The sequence below is a fragment of the Salarias fasciatus genome, chromosome 7 (genome assembly GCF_902148845.1).
Source record: "Salarias fasciatus chromosome 7, fSalaFa1.1, whole genome shotgun sequence".
Taxonomy (NCBI): domain Eukaryota; kingdom Metazoa; phylum Chordata; class Actinopteri; order Blenniiformes; family Blenniidae; genus Salarias; species Salarias fasciatus.
In genome coordinates this window covers 8,463,163-8,479,858 of record NC_043751.1, presented here as the reverse complement: position 1 = coordinate 8,479,858, position 16,696 = coordinate 8,463,163, and the positions used below count along the sequence as shown (strand labels likewise).

General features: G+C 43.5%; 1 protein-coding gene across 1 annotated transcript in view; it reads right to left on the bottom strand.

The window, feature by feature from the left end:
• Positions 1-15,418, bottom strand: part of LOC115391538 (zinc finger protein 277-like) — a 42,299-nt gene extending 26,881 nt beyond the window's left edge. Inside the window, exon 1 of the mRNA XM_030095811.1 lies at positions 15,072-15,418. Coding sequence (XP_029951671.1) covers positions 15,072-15,418 — 347 coding nt within the window. The remainder of the gene's footprint in view (positions 1-15,071) is intronic.
• Between the last annotated feature and the right edge of the window lie 1,278 nt (positions 15,419-16,696).

Sequence of the window (16,696 nt, the reverse complement as noted above, 5' to 3'; positions counted from 1 at the left end):
ACTAGAGACCTGTCCAGGACGTGTCCTTCCCTCTCATAGTCAGCTGGGATTGTCTCCAGTGACCCTGAACAGGATAAAGTGGTCTAGAAAATGGATGTATGGAGGCAAGAGAGTAGTTTACCCAGCTTCTTCTTCTGTGATTTTAAGCAGTATTTTCAGTGTAACTCTAAACATTAGGTTACTGAAGGATTTTTGTTGTTCCTGGTTATTAACAGAGTGTGTATGGAGATACCCGCCCAGACACACTCATAGGGATGAGAATCTAGAACCGGTTCCCAGTGACTTGATTCCATGGAATTGTTTGTCTCCTTGATGATTCCGCTTGTCGGTTCCGCTGTGTGTGTGATGGTGTAACATGCGCGGAGCTCTGGTTTGGCTCCGGTCCGGACACCGCATCCAATCAGTAGTCATTAAATTCAGTGGTGTGGCTCACACCAGCCACGGTGCGGCTGCGGTCCGGCTCTGGCGCCGCTACGGAGCCCGTCTGGCGGTCCGGAAACTTTCTGCAGAGATCCATTTTTCCGCACACTGGAGCACTTCCTCGTAGGCCTGCACAATATATCGTTTGAACATTGCCATCGCAATGTGCGCATGTGCAATAGTCACATCGCAGGATGTGCAATATTTTTATTATTATTATTATTTTTAACTTTTGTTTTGCTTCATAAAAGCAGCAAGCTGCTCCATGCTCCGCACAGCCACTCTCTCCCTCCCTCCTGCTCAGCACTCACCGCCTCCCTCCCTCCTCCACAACAGAGAGAGAGGGGGGGTTCGGGCTACACTCTGAACACAGGCGACATGCAGGATGAAGCGACAGAGGATTTAGTCCCCAAGAGAAGGCCAACATGTGAAATTTGGATATATTTCGGCTATAAAAAAAAGACGATACGGAGCAAAACAACGTCCTCTGCCGACAGTGCCTCGTCGTGGTTGCCTCAACACGAGGTAATACGTCAAACCTGTTGGACTATTTGAAACGCCATCACAAGCTCCTGTATTTCCAGTGCAAAACCAAAGACCCCAGGTGAAACTTCATCGTCTCAAAAAACAATTGCAGAAGCCTTTGCCGGCATAACACCGTATGATAGGAACTCCAAACAGCATCGACAAATCACGGATGCAATAACTTTTTACCTAGCAAAAGACATGGTGCCATTGAACACCGTGGATCGTTAAAGAGGGATTTTAAAAAATGATCCGCATGCTCGACAACCGGTATGAAGCACCACGTATTTCTCTCAAGTGGCCATCTCCCCAAATAGAGCTATTCAGGTCATCAGATGAAAATTCTTCTATTTTTAATATCGCAATATATATCGCAATATATCGCAAGCCCCCAAGAAATCGCAATGTCAGTTTTTTCCAATATCGTGCAGCCCTACTTCCTCGTGAGTCTCAACAGAAGCAAGTCGGGTGCCAGAAGGGAAGTAGATACGTGTTCCAAAATAAGTGATTTTAAAATAAAATCTTTGTTTTTTATTCTTCTGGTAGAATACGTAACCACGTCATCTAGTCATTAGACACGCTAGAAGAATGAACTGTTTTGTACTTAGTCATTCTAAGAAAGTGTAACGACACCAAAATTGCACAAAAAACACTGGAGACCCGGTGTTCAATATCAAGCTGTGACAGTGTTACCTGGAGACCAAATGCCTCTAGCGTCCGTTGTTACTGCTGGCAACAGCTGATGTGGAAAATCTGACTGAAACCTATCGCTGTCCTGGTGTTCGACAGCATTTACTATAGAGTTTGAAAGCGTGTTACCTTTTAAGAGTCGGATCATGACTGTCACCCAGCTGCCTCTGCTGCTGCACGCGCTCATATTGGCATGATTGAAACAGTAACATTGGGGTCCTGACATGTCACTGAGGGGGCGGGGCTACACCTTGGTCTCATCTTGACAGGGGAGTGCAGACAGTCACAAGCCATGATAAGCTGCTTATTGTTGGCCTGGCATGGCAACAGTACTCATGTCCATACTGCCTCTTTCAATAAACATCACCGTGACTCATATCTATTGTCATTCCTTTGATTTCAGACATAATGAAAACAAAACAAACAGAATACCCCAAATCAAAACCAGTCAAAACAGCAAAACAATGTCCACATGTCTGAAAAGGAGTAGGATGAAGCAAATGCTTATTTAATCCTACCCCTTCTCCTTCATCAGTAATTAAGTCAGCGGTTCTGTGTATTTACATATACCAATCCCTCATAAATATGCATATTTGCACAAGTTCATGTTTACAGAGACGATAAACAAGTAAATGATCTGCGAAAAACACCTCATGATCATCACCCTTCATTCTCCCTATACCCTGTGAAAACCATGCTTTTGTACTCTTTTTGAACTGGGTGATGCATAGACAGTGCTTGAACTCCGCACCTAACCCGTTCACAGCTTCACTCCACATAGAGATAGAAAACTTTCTTAGTGTTGTGCGGACATTAGGATGTTTTAAATATTTCACCCCCCTCAAGTTATACTCCCCTTCTCTGTTAAAAAAAACACACACAAAACAGAAAACTATTTTTTAACATTTCCAGGAAGCAGATGATTTATTGCTTTGTACATAGTTTGTGCTGTTTGAGAGTGAACCAGATCATTGAATTTTAGCATATTTGATTTCAAAAATAGTCTATTAGTGTGATCTCTGTAACTGGCATCATGAATTATCCTTCCGGCGGTATTGATAGTGATTGTAGTGTGCATTTTTAAAGCTCGTGTCTGGAGTTTTCGTTCGTTTTCAATGTATGTATCATTTTTCAACAGAGCTTAAATGTGTCAGTCTGGTTCAATACTGTAATATATTGGCATAAAGGAATATAAAAATTTATTTGAGCTCCGCCTTCGTCTCATAGATCCCAGTGTTATCCGAAAAAGTGCCGGTCAGCGTCGGCCAATAGATTTAGAGCTTCTGCCTTGTCGTGCTGTCAGTCAACGTGCAGCCAGAGAGCACGCGCACTCGCCCAGGCAGAGGTGAGTTAGCTATGCAGCAGCCACCCGCTTACCTCGGATATATCCACGGTCTGCTGAACATCCACCGTAAACAGCTAAACATGGAGGATGCTGTAGGACTCGGAGGCTCTCATTTTCACCCGACAGACAATAGCGCGCACAATTAAAGGCTCGTGGCTTGGTAGCTCACGAAAGCAGAGGGAGGGTGGAACCTCGAGACATTGCATTAAAAAAAGCTAATTCTTTCAAAACTCCAGACACGAGCTTTAAGTGTTGCCCCAAACCTCTGCACAGTAATTTAAATGTGGTAAAACCAGTGAACAGTGGAGAATGTGGAGTGAGTTGTGGTCCAGAATATGTTTTGCTTTGCTGAGTTCTGAGATGCTTTTTGACAGTTTGTTCTGTACATGTTTTGAGTGAGATTTCCAGGTTATTTTGTCATCTATTACTACACCAAGAAACTTATTTTCATGAACTCTTTCAATATCTACACTTTCTACTTGCACTTGCACTTGAGTATCCCTATGACAATTACCAAATAAATGCGCAGTGCTCCGCGGAAGGATATATCGGAGCACAGCAGTAGAAGCCATAGACTCAGCCGCTGTGCGCCTGGTATATCCTTCCGGAGCGCACTGTGCTTGTGCAGATCTGTGTGTATCAAAACGCTATTTTAAGGGATTGAAAAGAAAACACGTCTTTTAAAAAGTTTTATAACCATTCGGATTTACTTCCCGTGCTAATACGCCATCCCCTGGACCACTGGAAGGAGTATTTTGTCCACTTTCTCAGTCTGGCTCTGTCTCCTCTTCACCTGCCGTAGTTGAGCTAAGCTAACTACGATGCTAACAGCTGTTAGCAGAGGTGGGACCAAGTCCTTGTTTTGCAAGTCAAAGTCGAGTCTCAAGTCTTTGCACTCGAGTCCCGAGTCGAGTCCCGAGTCCTGACAGTCAAGTCCTGAGTCGAGTCCCAAGTCAAGACAGTCGAGTCCCGAGTCGAGTCCAAGTCCTAAACTTTTTTCCTCGAGTCCTAAACAAGTCATTAAAAAAAAAAACAAAAAAAACTGGGGAGGCACTAAACCCTAGGGTTTTTGGTGGCAAGGTTCGCCTAAAAATGCCTATCCATTTTAAATCAACAATATCTCCACCATTATTTGGACAATATGCATAATCTTGGTCTCAATTGATAGCTAAGACCTTAGAGAATATAGTTCCAGTGTCAGAAACACTGTGAATTTTAACATGCCTGAGAAAATTTTGATAAAGTAGAGGAAAAAAATGAAATTTTTACCTTCACCGAATTTTTTTTCAGATTCCACATTGAAAAACTCCATGATGACAATGAAGCCAGCCATAATGATGCCACTGCTTGTGTTCAGTAACTCCTTGACTACAACTGTACCAAGTTTCATGAGAATAGCACAAAGCACATAGATTTTATAGGGTTCAGTTTGGATAGTACCAGGCGAACCCTCCATTTGGCCACTTGGAGACCACCCTGTGCCAAACTACACTAAGTGTTTTTTTTCTTTCTTTGAAAGGAATCTGACTTTAAAATACCTTTAATTTCCACTACAAGGGTCTGTATATATACAAAGGACCCTTTGGTTCTGACATTTAGCCACTATATTATCAGAATCTGCATAGTTTTTTGTGGAGAAACTTATAATTGTGCACAGTATTGTGCACAGTATGAAATACATTTTTATACATGGCTGAACCATAACATTTAGCTTCCAACTGAAATATATTTATAACAATATAATCAATACAAAAATAGCCAATTATATCACTGAGAAAACAAAAAATTATACCCTTTGAAATATGTAAACAATAATATCTGCAAAATGCGCATCAAGAAAAAAACAAAAACAACGTACAATTAGCTGTAAAAAAGCTCAATGAAGATAAATGTGCATGTTTCAGAATTAAAAAATTGCCAAATATATCAGAAACAATCACTAATTGCCATCCGCGTGCGTCTCACTCTGCAGTGCGCACCGGCGCACCTGCGATCCAAGATGGCGGCGGCGCTCGTGGGGTTATGTTTGAAGCTGTCTCCCAGCTGGATGAGCCCCCAGTCACGTGTAACATATCGTTGGAAAGCTCGCGAGACGTAGAACATCAACAAACGTGATTTGAGCTCCCAGGGTGAACGACGAGCCCACAAGATGGCGACATGAGGCAGCATATAAACATTGTGGCGCACGACGCTCTTTCACTTCGCTAGAGGATTATGAAGTCAATTTTGGTCAGAGGAGAGCCTGGATAGGTGGAAAATGACCACAAAACGGTAAGGAAATAAAATATGTTGTGTTTTGTGTGAATAGCTTTGAGATTGGGCAATGAAGTGTGTGAGAATCATGCAATCTGAGGTGCTGGCTGTGAAATGTGAAGATCAGTTTTTGGTTTGTTTTGCCGCTGACGGGAGCTGGTCGGCTCAGAGAATATTCTGCCTGGTGTCATCTTAAAGAGCAGCTTTTGTAGTTTTACAAGATACCAAATATTTTGGGATGGAGCAGACGGACCGTGCGTTCTGTAGCGTTTTGTGTCAGCAGGTGCGGGTGAGGGGGGCGTGTCGAAATGTTGCATACGAATTTTAAAGTTGTTATAAATCAAACACTCGGTCATCAAAGTGCAGTTTGAGCGTTCAGTTAGTGAGATTAAGGCTTATTGTTTGAGACACAATTGAAAGAAAACATCCTCACAGCATTTTAGTCACTTTTTACACATGTTGAAGTGGAGCGTAAAAATGTTGGACCCGGTACCGGGTCCGTCGGGCCAAACGGGTTAAGGAAATTTTGGACTGAGATATCAATACTCTTTTTGAGAAGCGAGCTTGTAGATTGGGTATTTTCACCATATCTGTCAAACACAGCATAAAGGTGCTGTGCTCCACCTGCCCCCAATGACCTGTCACCACTGCTTTGAGAAGTGCTTGAGATGATGACTATAACTGATTTTACTTTTGGTGTGACTGCCTTCAGATGCTTAGAGAATTATTTCACATTGTAGGTGATTGTCATGTTTTTAATAAAATCCTCTGGCCTCAAACTTTTATGTGAGTTACAAACCCAACAATGCTGAACTTCATGTTGAAATCAGCTACATGTCAGATACATAAGCTACTTGTCAACAGGATTTACAGTTCAGGGACAGCACAGAAACAAACCACTTAACTCTATTCATCACAAATAGGAATAAGGTCAAAGCATTTCCAGAATAAAAGAATAAACCTCGGGAGGACAGTTGGAGTTACATTAGAACACAGGCTGTTACCAGAACATTATATCTGTGACTGGACCAATCTTGGCTTCAAGCCTAACTATCCCATTCCCACTCAAATCGAACATTTTACACAAAGCAACTCCAGGAGTAAATGGAAAAATTACAAAAACACAGTCAGGCAGCCCACAACAGAAACACCAATGATCAGTCTGTCTGATGACTCTTTGTCAACTTTGTCACAAAAACCTGGTGAATCAGCAGAGGAAGAACAACATGAAGCCTTATTATCTTACCTTTGTTGCTGGGAGGCTGGAAAAATTTATTATCCTCATTATTATTATTATTAGCTTTAATTATTGGAGCAAAACTCTGCCGTGAGTGGATATTCCAGGTTATGGTATGACCTCTTCCTCTCCTGCTCTCTGGTGTTTCATGGAAGTTTTAATTCTGCTGTGCTGCGTTTACTGCCTCCTGTACAACCTGCGTACGGCCAGTCACTCTGTTTCCTTCTTTCATTTATAAAATATGAGGAAAGACCTAATCACAAATCAACATTTCAACATTTCAAAAAGAAAAGCAACCGACATCAGAGGAGGCAGTCTGTTAATCCAAAGAATCACCATCAGACGTCCTCAGATAGCTTTAGACTGATCAAGCTAATGAACCAGATCTACACATACTGACATGTCTCTGCCCTGGTAAAGATGCTCTGCCACCATTAAAGAAATATATTAAAATACTAACTGTACCATCGACACAAGAACAAACATCACTGAACATCCAAGGTGTGTTAGACACAGAGAACCATCAGTCTCAGGAGTGTTTTCCATTATTTTATTTGTCCAGGAGCAGAGTTCAACAGAAATAAACAAAGCTGACAGAACTGGTGACTGAAGAGGTGACGTCTGCACAAAGAAAGAAAGAAAGAAGAAAGAAACAATAAAATAATAGTCCGGTTATCTCCCAGGTTACAGATTACTAGTTAGTATGGAAGTGCAAAGTGTACTTATTTGATCAGGAGACCCTGGTTCTTGCTGGAGGTCCCAGTGGAGACCCTGGTCAGACCCTGGTCCGGCTCCTGCAGGTGGTTCAGTGTTCTCTTGTGAAGCAGAGAGCAGCCTCAGTTCTCTGCGGCGTCTGAAAACGAGGCTCTGCTCCACGATGTCCCAGGAGAGGCTCAGCAGTGTGGCTGTCTGCCATGTCCACAGAGACAAGCTGGGAGGACGGACAAGGAGGACAGATATCATGTCTTCATTAGCACTTCAGAACGGCAGGACAATGTTTTTGGGCACTTTTAAAAATGATGATGTTACCTTTTAGCCTACAAATCTGGACCTGTAGGACTTCCAGTCCTCACAGCTGCAGTTCTGTCGGGGACAAAAGACAGTGTCTGAGTATGTTTAGCTGTGTTTTCTATGTTCAGTGTTAAATGTCCAGTGAGATTTGAACCAAGGGGCAGATTTAAAAGAAAAAGTCTTCACTAAAGTGTGCACATTTAAACCTATCTTAAAATAAATTGTGTTTCCTTAATGAAATAAAGCATCTGTGATGCATTCTTCTTCATTACAGTTCAAAAATAAAAATATGAAATTCATCCCTATTCACATCTTTCAATAAAACTCGCATTTCTTTTTAATCAAAAGCAACAGGTCCCCCGGGGACGAAAAGTATGTTGATGATGAACATTAGCTGAGACTAGCATGAGGCCAAACAGCCTCAAAATGTTGCTGTTAGCATGTTGACAGTAAAGTTCTTCAGGGCATATCCACATTTCAAAACAGACTACCGCCTCTTGCATAAAGTTTATAACATGGGATACTCACAGGGTTAAACGAGCAACCAAGTTTTCAAACTCACCACAGGTGTTACAGAAGACAGATCTGCTCTGTGCGGAGCTTCCACTGGAACAGACGCACATTTAGAACAGCCGCACTTTTTGTTTTGTTTTTTTAATCCTCGTGAACGTCTGTTTGCGTCTCTGATGCTTGCGGACGGTGCGTTCGGGAGCATCGGAATGTTATATACTACTGAAAATAACCGGGGTTAAAATGGCTACACGTGAAGGATTTGTGTGTAGTGGAGAAAAAAACGTCCCTGGCAAAAGTCTCCCCCTAAACTGACGCCTATGCGCGCATTCCAGGCGGGCAGTGTTGAAACCAGTTTATTAAAAACAATCGTGGCCGACCTGTTGTGTTGTTTGGAATGCGCTTGGAATGCGCGGGTGTTGAAAACGAGCGCTCCCGTCAATGCGGAAGTGAACGAACTCCGCCCGTTGCACGTGCTCTAGGCGACACGAAACAAGCGCTCCCGCCGCAGGCGCACCTCACCACTGCGATCCCATGAAATGAAGCGATAAAAAATAAAAATGATTTATACATCGCACTTTTAAAATGACTATTATGACTTGACGTGACTCGTCGAGTCAAAGGATTCGAGTCAAGTCCAAGTCTAGAGTCACTGAGCTTAGAGTCCAAGCAAGTCCAAGTCTTTTTTTGATTTTATCAAGTCGAGTCAAAAAGTCATAAAATCGTGACTCGAGTCCGAGTCGAGTCCGAGTCTCGAGTCCAAGTATCCCATCTCTGGCTGTTAGCCAGGCACTGGACGAACGGACACAAAAAAGGTATTTATGAGCTTATCTCACTCTGTAAATGATCGGGATAGGGCGTGGGTCCAAAATCTTCGGAGTATTCTTTAAAGAATCCCTACAGGCAAACCTAATTGATAGATTCAACTGACATTGATTCAATGACCTCGTGTATACAATAATATATTTTAGGTCATTGTATTTTATATTGTATTATTTCAAGTTTTTCCAAAGTTTTAAAATTAAGCCTGCTTTGTGGGTGCAACTTTTCCAGCAGTGGACAAGACCTGCTCACATGGCACAGGTGAGGCTGGAGTACAGAGAAATTGCAAGGACAGCTTGAAGAGGTTTGGGTATATTGCATTTATGGTTGTTCCAGTATGTCAAAGGATCTTGGGACCTGGCAATATTGCCCTCTGCCAGCTACCTCTGCACCTCCTGAATGGCATCAGCTGTGACACTTGTGGTCTGCCTGCCCACTTTGATGTCAAACTGTTGCCAAAGGTTATCTAAAAAACAACAAATTGGCATTTTAGTATATGATTTCCAAAAAACAACACAGAAATAATGCTGAACATGCCTGAAGTGGGTGCAGACGGCTGTTGTGGAGACGGTCCTGGCTGGTGCTCATTTGTGCGTTTGATTACGGACAGTGGATGGACTGAAACAGCTGGTAAAATGCACAATGACAAGAAGATAATCATACAATAGGCATATAATAGATTTCCAGATACATAGATTACTGAAAGACTGTTGAAGGTTGACAACATTACATCAGGAAGATAGAAAAGAGGCAGAGGACTGGTAAAACGACAAAAAAAAAAAATAGAATTATGAATAAATACATACAATAAAGTGAAATAATACGTGAATTCATCCTGGGTGTATCTGGGACTTCATTTTCATGCTTGGCCCAATAATGTCTCGGCACTGAAGAGGTGCTTTTGTTGAAATAAGACAGTTCTGTCGAACAAATGCGACATTTAACCTTCAGAAAATAATATGAATAGTAACCCTTTGATGCATGACCCATGATATACTGAGTTAAAAAAATGTTACTGTTTTTATGTGTTTTTAGACATAAAAATAAGAACTGATTTGGTTGTTTTTATACACCAAATATTAAAGGAGTTATGAACATGTCCACTCAGATTGACTGCATGCCTTTGTGGATTTTAACTAAAATACTAAAAAAAAAATCAAAAAAGATCAAGTGATATAACATTCAATGTTTATTGAATTATGTAAAAACAATTAAATATACTTTTCAAAGTATTTTTCTCTCTTCCATCAACCATTCTGGGCTCTTCTTTTTCACTGAAAAATGACAGTGTTTCAATTGCAAAACTAAACAGACTGCAGTGCTTCAATTGACAACCTATTCAAACATTCTCAGTACTCTCTGTACTGCATCAGTTCACAAGCAGTAATAAAAAACAAAAAAACTGCCATGGAATTTTAGAATTCAAAAGCAATTACTGAGAAAATTCTGTGTGGCATCCCCAACACTCTGTACTTGCTATGCTGCTGCAGATCACAAACAATAATAAAACAAAATAAACGACTGCCATGCAGTTTTATCATTCACAAAATAAGTAGCTGAAATATTCTGAGTGACCAAACAGTCTCAGTACTTCCTGCATCACTTGACCAACCATGTACTGCTTGAAAAGACCTGTATTCAGGCCTGATTACAGCAACACACCCCTCCTGCAGTCAGGCATATGAAGTTGTAATCAGGCGTATCTCAGCTGTAATGTAGGAGCCTGAGTACGCCTGAATACGTACCATCTTAAGGGCTCGCATACGGCCTTAAAAAGGTGTGAAATGTTGACACCTCTTGAGCTCCACAATGGTCAGTTGCCATGCAGAATAATCCCCCCGGTTTCTTGCAGGGGGGCATTAGCATCTCACACCTTGGGCCTTATTCTTACACTTGATTGGTTGTTTTGAAGTCACTGGTCCTTCCACCATTGGTCAAGTATGTAGGGGGAATTATTCGATATGCATATCAACTTTATTATAGTTTAATTTATGATGATAATTTAATGTAGTTATTAATGTAATCTTATTATACACTATATCATAAATAAGAATGAAACACTATCAGAGCATACATATTTATTTTGTTGCAAAAAAAATCTCACCAGTGTTTAGTTTAATCTACAAACACAATGAAAAAAAAAATATAAAGTATGTACAACTGTAGAAAAAAATCACACCAATATGTACAATCTAATCTACAAACACACAATGTAAAAAACAATAAAATATAAAGTATGTACAACAGTAGCGCAGAGCCACAAACAGGTCACTCCTGTGCAGCACGAAACACATCCCCAGCGACTCTCTTGTGATGGTAGGCTGGATATTTTGGATCAGCCTCCAGTCTGCCTTGCAGCGCAGCACACAGCGCTGACAACTCCTAGCTTCGAGGTGGAAGCCGGACCCATACAGGCTTTCCATCCAAGATGGCGTCCTCCTCCTCTGACATGCGGTCAATGGATGCCATTTCCCATGTGCCCTCTTCGTTGCCACGGACAACACCACCTCTGGCTTTGAAAAGCTGCCAAATCACAGAAAATGGACATTTTAGCACTGAGCAAATTAGATTGGGCAGAGTCAAAGTAAAGCATGTAGAGATGCAGTCTTTACTTACTCTTCTCTTCCTGCTTAGTTGCTGCAGCAACCCCGCGCCTCCCCTTCTCCTCAGGAGTATTCTCTTGGCCCCTGAAAGTTAGCCGGAGTGTCTCAAAATAGGTTTTGCAGCAGGCTGAAGAGGAAAGGGTTCAATGACTAATGAAATTGGTCACATATAGTAGAACAGCTCAGCATATAAGGAAGAAAACTTATGTAACTTCCAAGTTAGTTTTAGTGGCACAAGACAATTCAACTCACCAACTATAGTTTCAGGCTCCACATTTGGATGGGCCAGTGAAACCTCCTGTGCAAGAAGGTGGTCACCTTTGAATTGTGGGGTGAAGACACAATGGCAAACAAATGAGTCTGTGATTAGGAGGAGGGAATGGCCTGCTGACTGGGTCAAGCTGAAACAACACTTTCAGAATTTAATATAACCCAAACACAAAATTGTAATCACACCTTAATATGCATCATAACATTTACTGGAATCATTCTGGGCCTTGTGGAGCCTCCTCACAGTTTCCTGAGAAAGAGGAATGAGAAAATGTTAAATACTGAACATGCAGTAAAGTTGCTTAAATAATTAAAGAATCACCGTGTATCTCTCAAAGGCCACTTACAGAAATGGTGCCAGTGTGGAACCACACCGCAGTTTGGGAGGTGTGTTCAGTTGAATTCCTTTTCTTGGTTCTGGCTCGCCTTCGGGTTCCTTGGATCCATCAATTCAGCGTTTTCTGAAAAGCCGCCTGGTATTCAGCACTGGTATCCTCTCACGTCGACTTCTGGTGTTGCCGAGCTTGTTGCATCAAGCGTCACTGAATCAAATCTTCTCTATCGCTGGAAAAAAAACAAAACAAAAAAAACAAACATAAAACCTGACCTGTAGGACAGGCCACATTAATTCATTACCTCCGCCAGGAGGTTATGTAATCATGTCGGTTGGTTGGTTTGTTAGCAAGATCCCGGAAAAAGTAATGGACGGATTGCAATGAAACTTTGTGGAAAGGTGGGTCTTGGGCTAACTTAGAATTGATTAAATTTTGGTGATGATCCAGATCACTGTCTGGATCCAGGAATTTTTTAAAGGATTCTTTATCATTGACAGACAGGGAGTCTTTCACATGGTTGGGCAGGCCCGCCGACAAGGGGCGACAAACGCCTGGTTCACACAGGACGCGCCGCTTCCGACGCGGAAGTGGGTTGCGTCGGTCGTTGTTGCCGTCGCACAAAAACTCCAAATAAGGGATTTGAGTCATATGTTCTTTTTCATTTCTAATTAGAGCTGGGCAACGATTAAATTTCTTAATCGCACCCCAATCCTGGAGTTAATCGCGATTAAAATGGCTCATTTGAAGTCTGCCGATTCCATTCAAAATGTGTGTGTTACATAAATAATTTTACAATTGATCGAACATGGTTTATAATGGCTTAAAATACCAAGTCTTTCCCAAGATTGCCCCCCAACACACACATACACACACACACACCAATAGCAGAGCAGATGAAAAATGGAAGTTTCTTATGAGCGCTCACTCCCTCAAACTTCGTTCTATCTATCTGCCTAAATTCAGTCACGCCGAATTTTGCCTCATACTCACCTTTATTAAGCCTGATTGTGTTTTGAAGGGAAATGTACTTTATTTTGCGTGTTTTTAGCGCCTGAAAAACGCCCAGCTGGCCGAAACGCTGCACCGACAAAATTCGTGATTTAAGTTTCACTTTCATTTTCTTCACATTTGCGCTCCTTATTTCAGTTTGTGCCTCATACCAGCATTTTCCTCGTGATTTTTCTGATAATTCGGCCAAGTTCAATATGGCAAATAACGAGTAATAGACCGTGTTTCACCGCTAAAAGCACATGTCTTTTTTTTTTTATGCTCAGCTGGAGCGCAGTGAGGCTCTCCTACTCGGGGCGCAGGACAGGTTCGGTTAGCGGTGCCGTGGCGCCCCCCTGCGCGTTGTGTGCAGGCAGTCAGATGAGTTAATATGGGAGGCGAGAAACTCCGTGCTCGACCCTTCCGCGTTCAGTGTGTTCCCCCCGTACGGCACTCGCTGCAGCACTCCACTGTGTCTACTCCCCCCGTCTTGTAAACAGTCACAGGGACAATGATTCTGTCTGGCAGCCTCTTGTACTCTCCAATGACCTCTTTCAGAGAAATTCGTGTGGCTCCCCCACCACACCTCCCGTTCCAGAGCATTTGCAAAACAAAGTGTGCCCCCTGCATCTCCAAGCCCCCCTTCGCTAAGTCAATTTACTGATAGCCCACTTTAGTTTTAATACAATGATATTTCTAGCCTAACATAAGGTTGAGGGCTAGTATGTGTAGAGCATGTGAATTTAAAGTTACAATAGGAAGTAGGCCTGTCACGATAGTCAATAAATCAATTAATCGCACGATTAAAAAAAATGAGGTTGGTAAGTTTTCCAGGCACGATAAATTTACATTTTCCAAAGACACTGGAAACGTCTCCTTTCGGCTCTGTAGTGTAATGAGGAGTGATGCACCGAAAATTCGGCCACCAAAATTTTTCGGCCGAAAATGACTCAAAAGTGTATTTTCGGCTTTCGGCCGAAAGAAAAAAGTCACCGAAACAACACGGTCGAAAATAATTGGTGATGACGTGGCAGTAATGCTAAAGCGAACCTTTTAATGCCTCATGTCTGCTTTGTTAATGCCTCAAATCAGGTTTTAAAATTTATTTAACTTTTTACAGTGCGCATTTGCGCAGCATCACCACTCACACTCGTTTCCCTGATAAACACGCACACACACACACCAACACACACAAAATAGTTGTATTATTAACCGTCAGTAATAATCAAGAACATATTAAAATTGGTAAAATAAGTCTCCCCGGCTGCGCATCAGGACTGACACCTTCCCACACGGTCCTGTCCTTACCCTGCTCATTCCACAGGACAAAGGTATTTATTCAGAAAATATGTTCGTTCTAAAATTAATTTTTGGAAACGAAAAATACATGGTTTTCTGTACTTTGATGGAGGATATATTTTACCTGAATCTGTAATTGGCACCTCTAGAGATGCTGCAGTGCTCCAGTAGCCTTCAGTAATTCTCTATACCTGGAGGTGACGCGTGAGCGCTTCCATGCGCCACTGCAGGCTCTGCGCTGGACTGTACAGCAGCTGGAGGTCGATCCGGCATCTTTGGGGCAGCTGGGCATTTTTCCTTTTCAGCGCGGTGTCAATCATTTCCTTTCAGCTGCTGACCAGTGTTTTTTTGTGTTTGCAGCTAGAAACACCCCCCGTGATGTGTCTGGCTGGACCTCGTCAGGGTCGGCAGCCTGTACATCCTCGTCCAGTGGCTGCTGCTTGTCTTCCCTCTCATGAAAAATTCTTCGTGTGGGAGGTTGGGGAGGAGGGCCCATATGGTAAGGTACATGGTCATGCAGGCGCCAGACGGAGAGGTTGTACACTTTCGGCAACAGGAATCGTGATTGAATGTTCAGTGCCTGGAGCTGGGCTTGGGAGAAATCCATTTCTGTCAGGAGCCTGCCCAGCTCCTTGTAACACACATAGTCGGAGTTCATTATCATGCCCACGCCTAACAGGAACGTGAGTATTTTCAATGTTTTTGCACGCCCCAGGTCTTTTGGGAGCCGGGTGAGGCTCGTCTCCATCCATGGCATCCCGTACTGCACGTATCTGTCGAGGTTGTGGCGGTATGACAGGTTCTGCCGCTCGATCTCATTGATGACGTCACCTGTCAGTGCACCAGCGAGGCCCGCCATGGAGGGTGTGCTGCTCGCGTCGTACAGCTCTTTGTAATCAAGGAAGTTCCAGTTGAGGACCTTCCTCTTTTTCACATCTCTGTACTTGATATCGGGGAAGTACTTGATTCGCATTGCAGCAAAGCCCAGCTTGAGGCAGTTGGCGACATCCTTCCTAGCACCCTGTACCAGCTGCCTGGCCCGCTGGAAGACAAAGGGTGCTGGGAAGGAGTCCCTGGTTGCCAGCTCCTCCGCCAGGTGGGCCACTGTCATTGCACCCTTCATGGGCCCAGGAGGGGGGTGGCCCACTGTCAGGCAGTCCAAGTTGATGTCACTGTTTCTCTTGTGTCGGTCTTGAAAGAAGAGTAGGATCAATGCCTCGCCTACCAGCAGTGGCTCCGCGTCCAAAAGTTCACACACTGGCCAAAGGCGATTGATCCTCTCCATTTGGAGGGTGTCCCTTGTCCAGTTGGACAGCGGAGGAGGATTGGCGGATGCAGCAGCTGCTGTATGGGGCGACAGCCCGATGAACCCCCTCCAGTAGGTGAGGGACATCTGCCGCGTCGTGCTTGTTCCCAGTGCGGCACTCAGCTGAGTTTCGCAGGGAGACAGTGGGTGGCCATAGAACATCTCCTCCAGTGCCAGCTCTGTTTGATATGCCTTCCAGGAGGCGTCAAAGCCCCCCTTGCCAGCATGGCACTGGAAGAGAGTTTGAAGAGTCTGGACAAAGTGTTGGAGGACGATGTGTAGAATCCCAACAACGTCTTCCTCTTCAATGTCTTCTTTCAGCTTGAAAGGCATGACCATGGGCTGACTTTGGAGGAGTTCCAAAAGTCTGTAAGTGTGGAAAAAGTGCCTTGGGTCCAGGACTCCATGGACCTCCTCACTCCCCCCAAAACCAGGCCACCATCTCCATCCGAGGGCCACAGAACAGGTGACCTTGTCAACAAGGTCCCCCATGTGGTCGATGTACTTTTGAGCGCACATCATCATTGCGTTTTCATTTTGTGGGTGTGACAGCCCTGCAGTAATGATGGTGCCAGACACCGGATGCTTGAATGGCGAGTGGATGTGTACATGGGGGGAAGTCAGCATACAGTTGCATGAATTGGATCCTTGGAGGGACACACAACTGCCGGAGGTCCCGAGCAAAGTCAGGAGCCTGGCCATCCAGGTTTCGATTGGAAATTGGCAGCCTCATGCTTGCCCAACACGCTGAATAGTTTCCCTCGTGTCCCTGCAAGGTCCTGCAACCCCGCCCTGGACCACAGAAGCATAAAAGTATCGTCTTGTGGCGTCACGTTGCATGCCGCATGTATGGACATGCACTTGACACCGTCCATGTGAACAAGTTTGTCCACATAGACAAGTGGACTCCTTTGCCCAAAGCGCAGCAGTGTCAGTAAAATGTCAAAGTGGTAGTTGTCTGACGTGCTGAGAGCTTCATCGAAGACACCCAGAACAAATTGCTGGTCTTGAATCAAGAGTTTGGCATGCCCCAAGTCTGAAAGAATGTTTTTCTGAAGCGACGGCCGTCGCTTTTCATTCAGT